Source organism: Equus przewalskii, chromosome 15, assembly GCF_037783145.1.
Source record: "Equus przewalskii isolate Varuska chromosome 15, EquPr2, whole genome shotgun sequence".
NCBI classification, from domain to species: Eukaryota; Metazoa; Chordata; class Mammalia; order Perissodactyla; family Equidae; genus Equus; species Equus przewalskii.
Window position 1 is genome coordinate 12,740,536 of NC_091845.1, and position 15,630 is coordinate 12,756,165.

At 42.4% G+C, this 15,630-nt stretch overlaps 1 protein-coding gene across 13 annotated transcripts in view; it reads right to left on the reverse strand.

Annotated features, from left to right (window-relative positions):
- ITPR1 (inositol 1,4,5-trisphosphate receptor type 1) overlaps positions 1-15,630 on the reverse strand; it is a 319,039-nt gene that overhangs the window by 33,057 nt on the left and 270,352 nt on the right. For all 13 annotated transcript variants that reach the window (XM_070576706.1, XM_070576704.1, XM_070576711.1 and 10 more), the window contains 3 exons: positions 10,258-10,433; positions 5,950-6,114; positions 660-855 (listed from right to left, as the gene is read on the reverse strand). In XM_070576706.1, coding sequence (XP_070432807.1) covers positions 660-855; positions 5,950-6,114; positions 10,258-10,433 — 537 coding nt within the window. The remainder of the gene's footprint in view (positions 1-659; positions 856-5,949; positions 6,115-10,257; positions 10,434-15,630) is intronic.

Below are 15,630 nucleotides of genomic sequence, written 5' to 3' on the forward strand. Positions count from 1 at the left end.
AGAGATAGCCACTGCCAACAATTTGGGGGTATATTCTTCCATATTTTAAAAGACATATATGAGCTTTTTAATTTTTAAAAAATATACATGGATCCTACTGTAGTTATTCTTTTGCAGTTTCCCACGATATCTTGTGGGTATTTTTCCATGAAAGTTTATAAAGATGTACCATGTCTGCGGGGCACACCACCCCATGAACGGACCATACGCTAATGCGAGACGAACCCCTCCCTTATACTTAGATTGCTTCCACTTTCACACTGCTTGTGAACACGCTTCCATGTACTTGTGTTTCTACATGCATAGTCAGCAGGTTTCCCCTTTAAGGATAAATTCCTAGAAGCAGATTTCCCAAGCCACAGGGATGCATACTGTGCTTTCAATATATCCAGTCAAATTGTTTAAGAAAAAGTTGTACTAGTTTAAAATATGACTTTAGTGAATAAATTAAATGTAGGATCTGGACACTCACGCTTAGCATGTGATACACCATACACACCCTCTGAATAAAGAACTAAGCCCTGTATTCAAAATTCATGCTCTGGGATTTAGGAAAATACAACAGAGAGATTCCTAAAGTCATTGTTTTCTTTAGGTCAGTTACAATCAGGAAATATTCTTTTAACATTAAAAAAAAGATGAGACGATCCCAAACCCACCTGGAAGAGCTGTTTCATTGGGCAGCCTATCTACTTCCAAGATGAAATCATCCTTGAAAAAAAGATAGCCCACTATTGAGAACAGGTAAACCAGGATCAAAGCCAGAACCGCCGTCAGGATGATGGACCGTCCATTGCGAGTGACGCTTTTAATGACATTAAGCAGAGTCTCTTCTCTGTACACTAAATCAAAAAGCTTTAAAAACAAACAAAAAGAAGACAAGGGGACAATTTTAAGAAGCCTCTATATTAGATGGACATCAATATCCCACGATGAAAACTTGATTTATAGAGAATTCACCTCTTGGAAACTCAAAAACAACATGCTATTATCTTAACACAACATCTTGCATGTCTTCATGGTGAAAATTGAGATGGTAAAATGGAGGAAAAATAAACAAAGAAAAGGAGAGCAGGAAACAGTAGCAATTTCAAGTAGTGTACATACAATTTAGAGGTCCTGGAAATAGAGAAAATACAGAGCTGTACCGGTGAGTCGCAGAGAGCGAGGGAGAGGGAAGTGACGAGGGTCCTGGGACGCAATCATTTAGGGAGTATTTACTGAGTTTCTATTAAGGGCCGACCACTCTGCCTATAGGATTACACAAGTCCTGGTCCTTGCCCTCCTGGAGCTTAGAGTCTCTGGAAGGCCAACGTACAACAGGCCAGTGCAGGGAGCAAGGACTGTGGAGTCGGACAGAGGTTTAAATCTTAGCTCAACTACTTGTTGCCATCAGGACCGTGGGCTAGGAACTTTCTCCTTCCCCTCTGAGCCTCAGTGTCCTCATGTGCAGACTGGAGGACAGAGAGTTAATGTGAAGAATAAATAGACCATGTACATACAGTACTTTGCATACAGTTACACTTATGTGCTGGCTAAGTACACAAGAAATGGTAATTATCATTAATTTCCTGATGAAGAGACTGGGCCAAGGTCACAACAGAGTATGGGCAGGGACACTGGTGGTGGTTACCCACGAGGCAGCCTAAACCCTTCCCATCCCCCTAGTGGGGGCAGCGACCCCCTGCAGTTCACAATGTGTTCACAGTCTAGGCTTGCCCTCTGCTAAGAAGTTGGCCTCCTGAGAAATGGAGGATCCCTGTAGGTGCTTATAGGTATGTGAGGACCGATGGCTGGCTTTCTAAGAACTACCGTCTCAGACATCTGGCTGGAGGAATGGTGCAGGGTGATGGGAGGAGAGCTCTCTGGGGTTATTCTTGGACCTGGGAGCTAGGTTAATATGGCCTCTGAGCTGACATCTAATCCTCTCCTGAAGGTTCTGCCTCCACTGTGGCTTTGGGGAATGACTGTGCACAGTGACGTGAGTCAGGGAACAAGGATTTAAATCCTGAGTCTGTTTTTAATTTGTTGCACGATGTTGATGGAACCATGTAACCTCTCTGGACCTCAGTTTCCTCCTCTGTAAAATCACTGGACTGAACTAGCTGATCCCCCAGTCCCTTTCCATTTGGAATTGTACATCTGAGTTCATTTTCTGGTCCATTAGCCCTTCTGCCTCCATAACGCCAATCTGTGTCCTGAGACCAGTGTGAAGGGTACCAGTAAAGTAGGATACTTCCAAGGAAGCAAGGAAGAGGCGTTTAGTCAACATAAGAGTACAAAAGGCTAATGGTACTGGTAATGTTGGTTAAATATTTCCCAGCAACACACTATAGAGCGGTAAGTAAGAGCAACTTCAGACGACAAGAAATGACACTTGTTTTCTGAGTAAGAACGGTAGAGATTATACAGCCCCCAAATCACTGAAATGACAAGTGATTTTTTTTCTTTTCATACATCTATAATTCCCTATTTTAAAACAATGGACATGTGTTACTTTATAAAGAAAAAGCTTTCCTCCAATTAGAAAACTACACATGTTCCATGGAGAAAACTTTGAAAACACAGAAAAGCACAAAGAAAAACAAAAATGACTAATAACCCTGCCATCTATAGACATCTACTCAACCAGTTATTTCCTTCCAAAATAATTTTAAAGAATTATTTGAAAAAATGTAATATATACACATTCTTACAAAAATATTATACCATAACATTGGCATATAGTCAGCCTCTTTCACCAAGAAGTCATAAACAATTTCCTGTAAAAAAGGATCACCTAGTATTTCACTGTATGGAAAGTCACAGTTTACTTAACCAATATCTTTTCTTTTTTTTTAAACAATCATGATATTTTCAATTATATGTCATTAAAAATAATGCTGTGATGAACCCCTCTGTACTTGCCTCTATACATACTTGTCCAGTTACTTCTTTTTGGTGAATTTCCAGAAATGGAATTGTTGGATCAAATGTTATAATACAAACTTATTACCCCATTGCCTTCCAGAAAGGTTGTACCAATTTATACTCACCACTGTTAGAGAACGGTGCCCATTTTAGGACACTGTCACTAGAACCGGGCATGATCATGCTTTTGACCCTTTCCTAATGTCACAGGTACAACACGGGATCATGCTGCTGTTTGTTTGTTTTGCTGGGGAAGATTCGCCCTGAGCTAACATCTGTTGCCACTCTTCCTCTTTGTTTTCCCCTCCTCCTCCTCACAGCTCCAGTGAATGGTTGTATATTCTAGTTGTCAGTCCTTCTGGTTCTTCTATGTGAGCTGCCGCCACAGCATGGCCTTCAACAGATGAGTGGTGTGGTTCCATGCTGGGGAACTGAACCTGGGCCACCAAAGCGATGAGAGGGCCGAACTTTAACCACTGGCCATCAGGGCTAGCTCCACGCTGTTGTTTTAATTAACATGTTTTTGTTTACTATTAAGAACGAACATTTTTCCATGTTTAGTGACCATCTGGATGTCTCCTTTTGTTAGCTACCTGCCTATGAACTTTGCACATTGCCATCTTAGGGTGTTAATATTTTTCTAAGGACACAGCTTGGATGCAGGCTTCAGCCAGTCTCGGAGGCCCAGCACTTCGATTAGGCCACAGTTTCCTACTCTCCCTTCCTGGCCTGTTGGCCTGGACCTTTCACAACCCAGTGTGGGTCTTCCCTGCTGGAGGTCTCTGTCCAATTCCTTTCTCTCGCTGGCTTTCATTATTTGTGGAATAATTTGAATGGTTTCAGTATTTGTCTGTGGTTCTCAACAGACACGTTAAATACTGCTTTTGACACCAACAAGAACACATCACTTGAGGTCACAGACAAGTCAAGGCTGAGACAGCTTAGAAAACATCCAGAAGCACATATGAGAGGTGTCCAGCTACAATTTGGTTTGATGCTATTAAGTTTTTCTGAAAGTGAACTGAGCTCAGGTAACATGGTGGGAAGCTCTGAGTTACTCTATCCTTCTGTGACAGATTAGAGATTTGAGGGCACGAATGCAAACTGAAATGGGAAAAACCAGTTTCTTTGAAGCAGGGACTTTTTCACAAGCTCAAATGAAAAGCAGTTCAGGGCTGTGCTTAAGAACTTAGACTTGGGAGTCAAGAGAGTTGAGTCGCTATCCTATCTCTGCCACTTACTCACTGTGTGACCCCAGGCAATTTACCTTAACCTCACCAAGCGCCAGTTTCACCATCTGTAATTTGGAGATACCATCTACCTCAAAGGTAGTTGTGAGAAAGAGTATGAAAAGAGCACACAGCGAACACTCAATAAATGGTAGTAACTATTATTTTCTAGACTGTGAGGTCCGTCAGGGCAGGGACGATACTGGTTTGTCTCGTCATGACACCCCCCACATCTAGCACTGGCACCACCTGGCATTGCGAGTGACCAAAAGAAGAGGGTTCGAATGAGCAGAAAAGGAAAGGGAGCCAACTGGATGTAGACTGTAGGAGAAGTCAAACTGTCCCCGCGAGAGATGGCATTGTCTGAAGGGGAATCGCCAGCATCTTGGCAGACCCCTCAGCAGGGATGAGGGAGACTCCGACTGAACTCTGCCTCCCTGCCGACCGAGGACAGGAATTAGTTGGATTGGCAGACACGGGTCTCCCTGACTCACAACCCAGAACCTCATCCAGGGACATTACTGCATGAGACAAAAAAGCTCAGAAATATACACGGAGTTCTAAAGAGTTGTGCCACAGAGTGACCAAAATAGGCCGCATAATGGCAACCACAAGTACAGCCAGAGACCTCTTTGCCTAAAACCTCAAAGTATAGCCAGACCTATTTTAAAATGAGGGAGAAGAATCCATTCCCCTCAGTCTGCCAACACCCACCGCTAATGGAATGAGCTAATCCGGATGACCTGAATGGTGAATTCTTTATATGGTGCTTTAGATGGGACAGCGAATATGTGATGACAAAGACAACAATAATAGCTAGCAATTGCAAAGCATTTACTCTGTGGCAGCGCTATTCTAAGACCCTGACACACACAGTTGCAGATAATCCCTAAAACAGCCCTGCAAGGGAGATATATTGTTCTCATTTTGTAGATGGGGAAACTGAGGCACGGAACAGCTAAGTAACCAGCTCAGAGACCACATGGAGAGCACCTCCTCGAAGAGCTTTCCTTGTTCTGCCTTTTGCAAGTAAGTCCCTCGTCTGAAGACAACACTGAGGTCTTGACCATTTTTTATCCTCGTAAACATTTTAATACTTCTAGTTCCATTATGGCTGGTTTTGCTTGCAGAGAGGTCAGTTTTATGCTTCCTGTCGTTTGATGTAGATACGAGAAAATGGTGTCTTATCTACAACTCTACAGGTCTGGATAATTTAAAAACCTGCTCAGGAGGAAGGTGACAGAACCAACTCATTTTATAGACTATCAAGACATTGACCACTTGGCTCAGATTGTAACAAAATAACTTCTACTGAAAAGGTCTCCAGAACCAACAAATCCATCAAGCTCCTTATCATGGATCTCTGGATTTTGAAAATAGCTCCTGCTCTTATTTTCACCACGTGTTTTCACTGGAAAATAGATCCCATGAGAATCGTAAGAAGACGACAGTCTGAAAAATATTCTCCCTGGTAAGCCCTGGCTGAGTCCAAGAAATAAAGAAAAACAAAGGTATAAGGGGAAGAATATCTCCTGATCCAGATGGCAGGCATCATCCATTACTGAAAAGTAAAAGGTCTGATGTGCACACACGCGGTGGGACCGTGCACCTCCAGGGCTCCTAGTAGCTGACCTGCTCCCGGGGTAACTTTCCTCTCCAGATCCCCCAAACCTTGTGTGCAGGGGAGCTATGACCTTGTTAGGCCAGGCACACCCATCACCATTAAAAGAAGTGGTCTGTGATGAGAGGGAGGATGCTGGACACTCTCCTGGTTTTCAACAGGTAAAATCTTTCAACACCAGGAACTCACCAGCAAACTGTAGAAGAATTCATGCACAAAGAGTCCCATGGCGCAGATCAGCAGATACAACAAATGATAAAGGAACTCCACATCCAGAACCATGGCTCGGTAGCCTCTGGTGAATGTTCCACAGTTGCCCACAAAGCTCATTAGAAAGATGATTTTATTGCAGACCTGAGAACAATGACAGGAACAGTCAGATAAGCATGGACTATGCCACACTTCAGACTCTTCAGGAGAGCTAAGGGCAATTCTCACCCAAACGTATTTCAGTAATTGTGCCCAAACTAAAGCTTCCTTTTGCATCAAGTGCCCACCAAGCCCGCTAAGAACTATTTTTTGCAGCTCTAAGTAATTTCATTACTTTGCTTTTCAGGCATATTACAAGTTACGTGGTAGTCAAATAACTTTGTGTGCAAGAGTAATCAAGTGGCATTTGTGTATGACAAAAACAAAATTAACACATACTGAAATTATGATTTTCAAAATGAGATATGAATCATTTCTAACATTCTGAGTTAGTCAAACACAGAAGTCACCTCAATCCACAAACCCTGTGATCAGCATGATTAAGAGCGTTTTCTGAATTTCTGTTACGTTCTAGGCATTATAGGGTTGCAACTTAACGAGAAGCAACCAGTTCTTGTCTTTCATTGCTCCTAATTTCACAGGGAAAATGAGAATTTTCTTGGGAAAACAAAAAAACAGTAAGGGACTTCAGGATGGGTCCTATTCCCCTGCCCCCTCTTTTGGGAATAACTTCTACTTTTCCTCCAGGGATCCATCCTTTTCCACGTATCAGTCCTTGATGTCGGGCTGGGAGTGGGAGGCTGGGGGGTGTGCTCCCTCCCTCCAATCGGAACATTATATTCCCCTGGCAATAACGATTGGTTCAGGGATAGGCAAGTGACCAAACGGAGCCAATGATACCCACTGAGGTCTTCCCTGGCACTGCAGCAAAAGACAATTTTGTTCTTTCCCCCGACCTTGAACTTGCCAGAAAGTAAGCTCTGAAGCTGTTGGCATGCATCCTGCCATACCATGGAGCCTTAGAGTACCACCAGTGCAGAGCCAAAAGATGGGAAAAAGGAACTGGGCCCTGATGCTCTTATCTGTGCACCTGTATTCAGCTACACCTGAAGGTTCTTGATTTCTCAGTCACATAAACCGATACATTTTCTTTTTTGCTTAAACTAGTATGGATAAGGTTTTCTGACACTTGCAATGGAAGGTTGTTCCACTGCATGATTTAGTTCCACTTTTGACAGAAACCCATGCCTAGAAGTCTGTCTCCAGCAACATGTTGATGGAAAAACTTGAATCAGGAGAAGGCTGGAGAGAATGCTTTTCGGATGCACTTGGTAAAACCATCTTCTGCTACCCTAGCTAGCTTGGCCACAGGTGCTGGGGAAATTCTGCCAGCTAATCTGGTGGGTCAGTGTAAGCGAGCTTCTCAGCAATCAGATAAGCGAGGAAGCCAACACCCATAGAGAACATTCGGCTTTCTCAGACAGACTAAACCTTCAACCCACCAGTTGTTTTGTTTTGTTTTTTCCCAATATTCTAAGCTTCGCCAGTGTAGGATCTTTCATAGGGTGAGAAAGTATCGTCGACTCTGGATGAACTGTGGTGATGGGGTTTCAGGAAAAAAAAAAAGGCCACGCTCTGGTTGACATTCCAGGACCTCAAACATGCCCAGGCTCTTGCTATCTAAACAACAGAGTAATCCACTTCACTTGAATCCAGTCTCCCCTTTACCTCCTGCCCTCATTTCCCCATTGCTCCACCAGCAAATATCCCCTATTCATGGTCTTAGTCTGCTGGCCCCACTGCCTACTGACCCTGCTTGATCAACCTTGGATCTGGCCTTCATCCCACCTCCACTGGGGCAGCTCTCCCCAAGTCCTGTTCTGCAAGGGACATGCAGCAGTCTTCCCCTGTCTGCTCTGAGCACCTACCCCAGCTCCCGCGGCACGACAGGGCTTTCCACCCAGTCCTTGTCACCAGTCTCCTCGCCTTGGCCGCCAGGACACCATCCTGGCCTGCTTCGCTAGCTCTCAGATCTCCAACATGCCTTCTCTCTGTCCAGAGCTCCTCTTTCTTCTCCCATATGCTCCATGTGGGTGTTGCTCTTTTTTCATTCCCTCTAAATAATTATTCTAGTTGTTTTATCTGCCCCCAGCTAATGTTATTATAAGTGGTAGAAATTATCTAACTTGAGTCTTCCCCCAACTGATTTATGTTCAAGAAGGGATAACCGTCGAATGATTAAAGGCCGGGGAAACAAAAGAACCAGACAGCCTACAGAAGACAACCTCTGAAACACTGAGAGGTTTTCCTCTTTTTCGTTTGTTTATTCTGTTTCCTTCTTAATAGCTTCTACTCACTGCAGGCGATGCCTACATTCCCATCTCCAACACTGGTGTGTCTTTGTCACTCTAGTCAAGCATTTCCAAATGCCAGAGCTAAGATTAATAACTTGTCACCTCAAGTCCAGTAAATCAACAATTTAAGTGTATTTTCACCCTGAAAACTAGGTCTTTGCATGACTTCATTTTAGCTGGATGCATTTATTATTCTCCCACTTATCCATGACTGAAAATCTGGAGTGAGAGTTGCCTCCTTCATCACCCACTCAAGACAGTATTACCTTCTTTGCCTGGAGAAGAGGCCCTAGACCAAGACCCTACCTTGCTTTCAGGTGTAAGGCTCTGACTCTATGCCTGCCACATGTTACTATTTCTGTTGCAGCTCTGACATGTGTACCTTCCTTCTTTCTTCTAAGCTATGACCAAGATGTAGGCTTGTCACATCTAATCAAAAGCTCTGCTAGAGGCCCTAAATGGTCCCCCTGCCTCCAGTCCCTTCCACTTGAATCCACATAATGTGCCACTACTGAATGAATTTTCTCAAGAATACCTCTTTGTATATACCATTTCTTTGCTCAAAAAACCTTGAGACATTTCCCACTTCTGGGAAAAGACTTTCCCAACCTATATTCTGTACCACACTAATCCCAAGGGATACTTAAAAATAAAAACTGTTTTTTTAAATATGTTTGGGAGACATAGATACGCCATTTTGCTTTCTTGGAAATTCATGACCCATACCAGTGTGTTAAAGTCTCAGAAATCCTGCAGTAGAAAACTTTTAATTTTGTTTAACCCAGCATTTCCCACATTGATTTAACTATGGAACCACATTTTCACCTAAGATTTATCAATTGTGAACATATTTTAGAAACGCTGGCCTGCAGCATGAAGCCCAAGTGCATTATCCTGAAATTCAGTGCCCAGGTGACTTGTACAGGATCAGGTCCTACATGTCACTGCATGAACCACGTGGAGGTGAAACTCAACTGTTTACTGTCTCTCGAGACTGTCCTGGGCTTCCCTACTGCTTTGGCCTATGGAGCCTACGGGAAAAATGCTCTTCTCAATCCTGGCTTCCTGGCCAGGTCCGTTCCATTCTTTAACACAGAACTTCAGCCCTGTCTCCTCCTAAGCTTGTCAGCTTGGAGTGTCTCTTCTCCTCTGATGTCCTTGCTGACTTTGTCATCTGAGTACCCATTTGGGGCCATTTTTTGTTGCAATGAATTACTATATTAACCTTATTTTGCAATGTGATTTCCATTTTTGTACACTGACCTCAGCTTCCTTATATGCTCAGGGCAGAAACTGCTGGCAGGCCATTTTAGACCCCAACAGTGCCTCACATGTCCCAGCTGCCTCCTCCCTTTTACCAGGAAACCTCTCCCCAATATATCTTATCTCTTACATCAGCTGTCTCCACTCCCTAAGAACTCTCCTAGAGATGAGCTTGGATTCTATAGTGAAATAGCATTTCCAAACATCACCACTGACTTTTAAAGAACTCTCTCTGATTCTCTAACCTCTGTACCTGCTTCATCTCTGTGTTTGAACAATTCTTCTGGCCTCTCCTCTCTGTTCTGTGTGGCCCTCAATGTTTGATCGTTTGACTTATTGGCTAAAATCTCCTGTTCCAGCAAACTTTTGGCCAGATTGGCAAAACTAATTTAAATCACAACTGTTCTTCCTCCTCCTGCCTAACTTCTAAGAGGGATATTCCCTAAAAATGAGATTGTTGATGCCTGACTAACACATTAAGACGTTCACGGTACCGTGAGATGGTTAAGAGGGAGATGTCCACCCACAACTCTCTCTTGCTCCTGCTATTTTAACAGTTGACCCAAACACTATTTTTCTGCATTGAAAGCCAAGATTCTAGGGACCAGAATGGAAGGCATTCCTGTTTTCACATAAACAAAAAAGCAGCTATGAAGTTATTCATACTTACGTTGAAAGCTCCCAGAAGAAACAATGTAGGTTGTAACCCAACTGAAAATATCAACCGCAGGATCGTGGAAGCAATTAAGGCTCGGATGCCATGGGGCTTGGGGAGGGCAATGACGATGGCCAGAGAGATAAGCATGGCTGTCCACAGTAGTCCCGACCAGTGCGGCTCCAGTGTTCCTGGAAGGACAAGGCAGGGTGTTCACAGATCAGAGTTTTCACCGAGTAGAGGTGACAGACCAAACTGGGTTTAATTACACTTTCTTCAATCACCTCTCTGGGCTTATTTGTCTCAGCTCTCATCTCCAATTCTCTGCCCCAGAAATAACTGGTCACATCCGTGTTTTCTGAACTCTGAGCCTTTACACATGTTCCCTCTACCTGAGAAATTCTTCTTTCTTTCCTGTTCATCTTCGGTTTAGCTTTGCTATTACCTTTTCTAGGAACCCTCCCCCATCCCCTTCTTCCTCACAAAACTTGCCACGTGCTCCATCCTTCCCTGAGTTCTCTGTCCCCCTTGGTCATCCCTATAGGACACTATTTCCTAGTGGTCAGTCTACTTGTCCTTCTCTCCCCTGCCGCCTCCTCCACCCCCATCAGACTCCAAATTCCACAAGGGAAGCTCTTGGCACCCAGGTGGCAGTCATCAAATGCTTGTTCAATAAACAAAACTCATACATGTGTCACACCTCATTGTTAGGAAAGGTGAACTGGAAGCCTAAACTTCTAATTTTTATTAAAAGTATGCAAAGGGAAATTGTACGTCCCCCGCCTGAATCAGATTTCTTCCAGGGGAGGAAGAAGACAACTTCCGTATCGTTAGCATCATCCTACAATTAGACTATCCTTGTAGTCAAAGAGCTTATACCAGTGTTTGTCATCTCTTGCTATTGCAAGTTCTATTTAGAGTGTCCCACGAGATGGCCTGGTTATATAACATGAGCCAACATGGCTAAAAATATAGTTCTGTAAAACACTCATTAAAAAAAAAAACACCCCTATTTCAAATGCTATCACATTTTGAGTCTCCTTCAGATGTAAACAAGCAGCACTACATGATTAAGGCCACTTATATAAAGGAGTTTCACTTCTCCAGAACTGCTAGCATGGCAGCACCACCCAGGAAAGGGACAGCCTCGCGGGTTACAGCTCTTCCACGAGCCTGCTGGCTGCCCTAGTTCATTTGGTCCACACCCGCCGAGACTCACTTTCTCTCTAAAAACCATTCTCCCAGCCCTAGCTTCTTACATCTTCCCTTTTGATATCCTTCAAAAGGAAAACCTGATTAGAAATGGGCACAAAGAGGCAGAAGCTTTTCAGAAATGCAGGAAGAAGTAGATACTGGGGCATATGTGTCACTTCTTGTGCATTAAAAAATTGTTAGATGTCATATTAATCTCTTTATGTTGATTATGATTTATTTAATCCTCTAGACCACGCTCTGAGGTTGGTATTGTTATCTCCACTTTACTCTAGAGAAAACTGAGTCTTGGGTTACACATCCTCCCAAAGGTGACACAGCAAATGGCTGGAGAATATATGCTTCTGAAGTCGATGGTCCTTAACCACCATTTTTTAAAAAACCCATAAAACCCATCCATTTTAAGTGTACAATCCGATGAATTGTAGCAGTTTATGCAGTCATATAACTACATGTAACTGCCGACACAATCAGATATGAACGCTTTCATCACCCTGAAATGTTTCCTTGTGCCCTTGAAGTTGATATCCTGCCCCATCTCTACCCCCAGGCAACGACTGATGTGCTTTCTATCACTGTTGCTGTGCATTTCCTAGAATTTCATAAAAATGGGGAAAAAAATCCTATTAGTAGGTAGTCTTCTTAATTCTTTCACTTAGCAAATTTAATTCATTTTGGTTATTGTGTATATTAACATTTTGTTCTTTCTATTGCTGAGTAGTCTTTTATAATAAGCATATACCACAATTCATTTATCTACTCAATAATTAACAGATATTTGAGTGTTTGCAGTTTGGAGTTATTACAAATAACACTACTGGAAACATTCAAATACAAATCTTGGAGTAGCTGTATGTTTTTATTTCTCTTGGACAAATATATGGAAATCGATTTTTGGATCCTAAACATATGTATAACTTTATAAGATACTACCATACTGTTTTCCAAAGAGACTGTACCATTTTTCCTTCCCATCAATAATATATGGGAGTTCCACTCGCTCCACATCATCACCAATACTTGGTATTGTCAGTCTTTCTAATTTTAGCCATTCTAGTAGGTTTCTAGTAGTATGTCATTGTGGTTTTCATTTGCCTTTCCCTGATAACTACTGATGTTGAATATCTTTTTATGTGCTTATTGGCAATTCATATATCATCTTTGGTGAAGCATCTGATCAAATCTTTTGCCCCTTATTTTAATTGAGTAGTCTTCTCATTACTGAGTTGTAAGAGTTCTTTATATATTCTGGATATAAGCGTTTTGTCAGATGTATGTTTTGTAAATATTTTCTCCCAGTCTGTGGCTTGCCTTTTATTTTCTTAAGTGCTTAATGACCATTTTAAACTGCCTCTTAAGATCTCACTATAATAAATGTGACCAGCACAATGCATGTCCTGAAGGGGCCAATATAAAATCCTGCTGTCTCTCTACTACAAAAGCGGTGTTAAAAAATAATACTGTATTCCCAAAAAACAGTACTTATGAGCAAAACAACAAGATGTCTAGACTTTTTAAAAATCTTGAAGAAAATATAGTAGGAGGATAAATAAAATAAGATTGACAAAATATTATAATTGTTAAATCTGGGCTGATGGGTATATGGCAGATTACACTGTTCTCTCTACTTGTATGTATATTTGAAAATTTCAATAATAAAAAGTTTAAAAAGTAGTACTATATTTGCTTTAATCATCATGGCAGGCTTATAAATTCAGTAAGAAATCTGAAGCTGCTCAAGTTTCATGCTTCGAAAGACTGTGTGATTCAGCATTTCTGAAATAAAGGAGGAAAATGATACTTTTGAAAAGGAGCTTTTAAGGCCACCGGCATTCTGGGCAGCCACAGGCCTTGTAAGCCACAGAGCCACCTTAGCACACATAACAAGATTATTACATACCTGCAAGAGGGACATTTTAGAAATCCTGGTTTTAGGATTCAACAAAAACAAATACTGATCTCAAAGACTACTTTCGGATCACCAACCAGATCTTATTTCTAGGCAGGGGCAGTACAATCCTCCTCTTGAAGATGGTTAACAGTGAGTAGAGAAGATGCCCCCAACATGGCTTACAAAAGAAAAAAATAAATCCCTCTGAGAGTGAACTGATGTGTGTGAGGCAACCTCAGTCACTATACAGAGGAAAGGGCTTCCTTAGGTCAGATCAACCTTCCTTCTCTCTCAGGAGATCTTAACTATGCTTTCCATTTAGTCTACGAACACACAGTTCTAAAGCCCATGCTGCCAAAATAGGAAGCCTGGGCTCCTAAGATCAGCCACGGTTGATGTCACATTGAGAACAACCATTGTAGAGTTGGAAGGACCTTTCCCTATCATCTCACACAGTGGGTCTCAAACTTGGATGGGCAAGAAACAGGACGCCCCAGAGACCCTGATTGGGTCAACAACTGTTTTTCCCCCGAACTCTATAGGAATTTCCAAATCTACAACAAGGTTTCATAACCACTGGGTCAATTTAAGCGCCTCTTGATAGAGAGGATAAGGAGGACTAACTGAGGCAGCTTGCCCAGAGGTACATGGCAGATGAGTGGCAGAACCAGGCCTGGACACCAAGTCTGGGCTTCGTGAGTCTAGGTATTCCACTGGACAAGGCTTAACCCTGAAGGGGAGGGGAGCTGTCTACTAACTGTTCCCAGGCACGGGCCTCAATGCTGCTACAAGTGACCAGTGAAGAAAATAATGATCCAGGTGTATAAAAAAATCGATTTTAAATATTTTTAAAGAAGTGGAGGGTGAATGAAAACACATCCACAGTAATGGCTGAAGAATGTGCTGTGATGAACACGATGACTCCCCCGAGGTGAAAGGAGGCCTGGGCTTTGTCACCTCCGACTGAGTTCTGGGCTGACTGCTTCACACTGACCTCTGTTGACTGGCAGCCTGGCTAGGGCAGATGTCCCCTTGGAGAAAATCTTGCAGCCCTGTGGACCTACCAAGTCTTTTCAGACAAGGGCACTTATGATTCCTGAGATAGCACTGAAAGTCTGGACTTGTGTTTAGGTAGTGCTTTTTGGGGGAAAAAATCACTCAAATGGAGCTTTCAATGTAACCTAAGGCCAAAGAGAAAAGCTAACTCCCCAAATGGGTAAGTTAGATACATAAGCATCACCTAACACGTCATCACTTTCAAAGTGGATCTTGAATTTACTTTAATGAAGTATACACATGCTGTTTTATTACGTACGCACATGTGCATTATTAGGCTCAAGAGCTAAGTCTGGAACTTATCCTGTACTGCTTTTGTGTCTTACTTCTGGGCTCTCCATCCCATATGTTTCACACAAGGTGGCTCCTGGCAGGTGGTTACATACATATGTGAGGTGACCTGCCAAAAAGCTCTGAAGAAAAATTTAGCTGAAAAGTAGACTTCCCACGAGGCTGCAGCGGGTGTCAGCAAGCAGGCCGTGGATGTATAATGGAAGAGGAGCTTCTGCTGGCCCCCAGGATGCCACAAATGTGAATGCCATCAAGTGAACTGAGGAGCCCCAAACAGAAAAATACCCCTCCAGAATGGTTTGCCTGTTCTCAGCAAAATACGCAAAATGTGGAAGGAGATGGTGGTGGGGGAAATCCATTAAGACCATGGACATCATGGTTTATTATGTGAATAATGTCATGTAGCTCTTAATAGACTAAACATTGAAGGACGTACAGTCTACAGTCATTCAAGCCTGCCTCCCCTAACCCATTGCCAAAAAATAAAAAATTAAAAAATCCAGAGATTTCCTACAAATTCTTTAGTCTGAAATTAATTCCAGAAGTATGGTATAGGGGAAAAATTCTACTGGACTGAGCAAAGTATTTATGTTCTAGGGTTAGCTCTACCACTGACTGGCTGTGCAACTTTGACTAAATCTCTCAACTTCTCTGAGACATAGTTTTCCAACATATAAAACTAAGAGGCTGCAAGACGATTTCTGACAGGTTTAATACTGTATAGCTTCTTCTCTTTCTTTCTTGGTAAATAACATGGACACAAAATTCATATTAATTTTAATTTAGATGTAGAACTAAACCCATGGTAAAAGCCATAATCTCATCTTGTCTGTAAATAGTCAATCGGGATTCCATACATTTCACCAATACTTCCAGGGATCAAGTCATAGCCTTCTAGCTGCTTCTAGTAGTTTCCTTAAAATTAAAGACATGGGTAC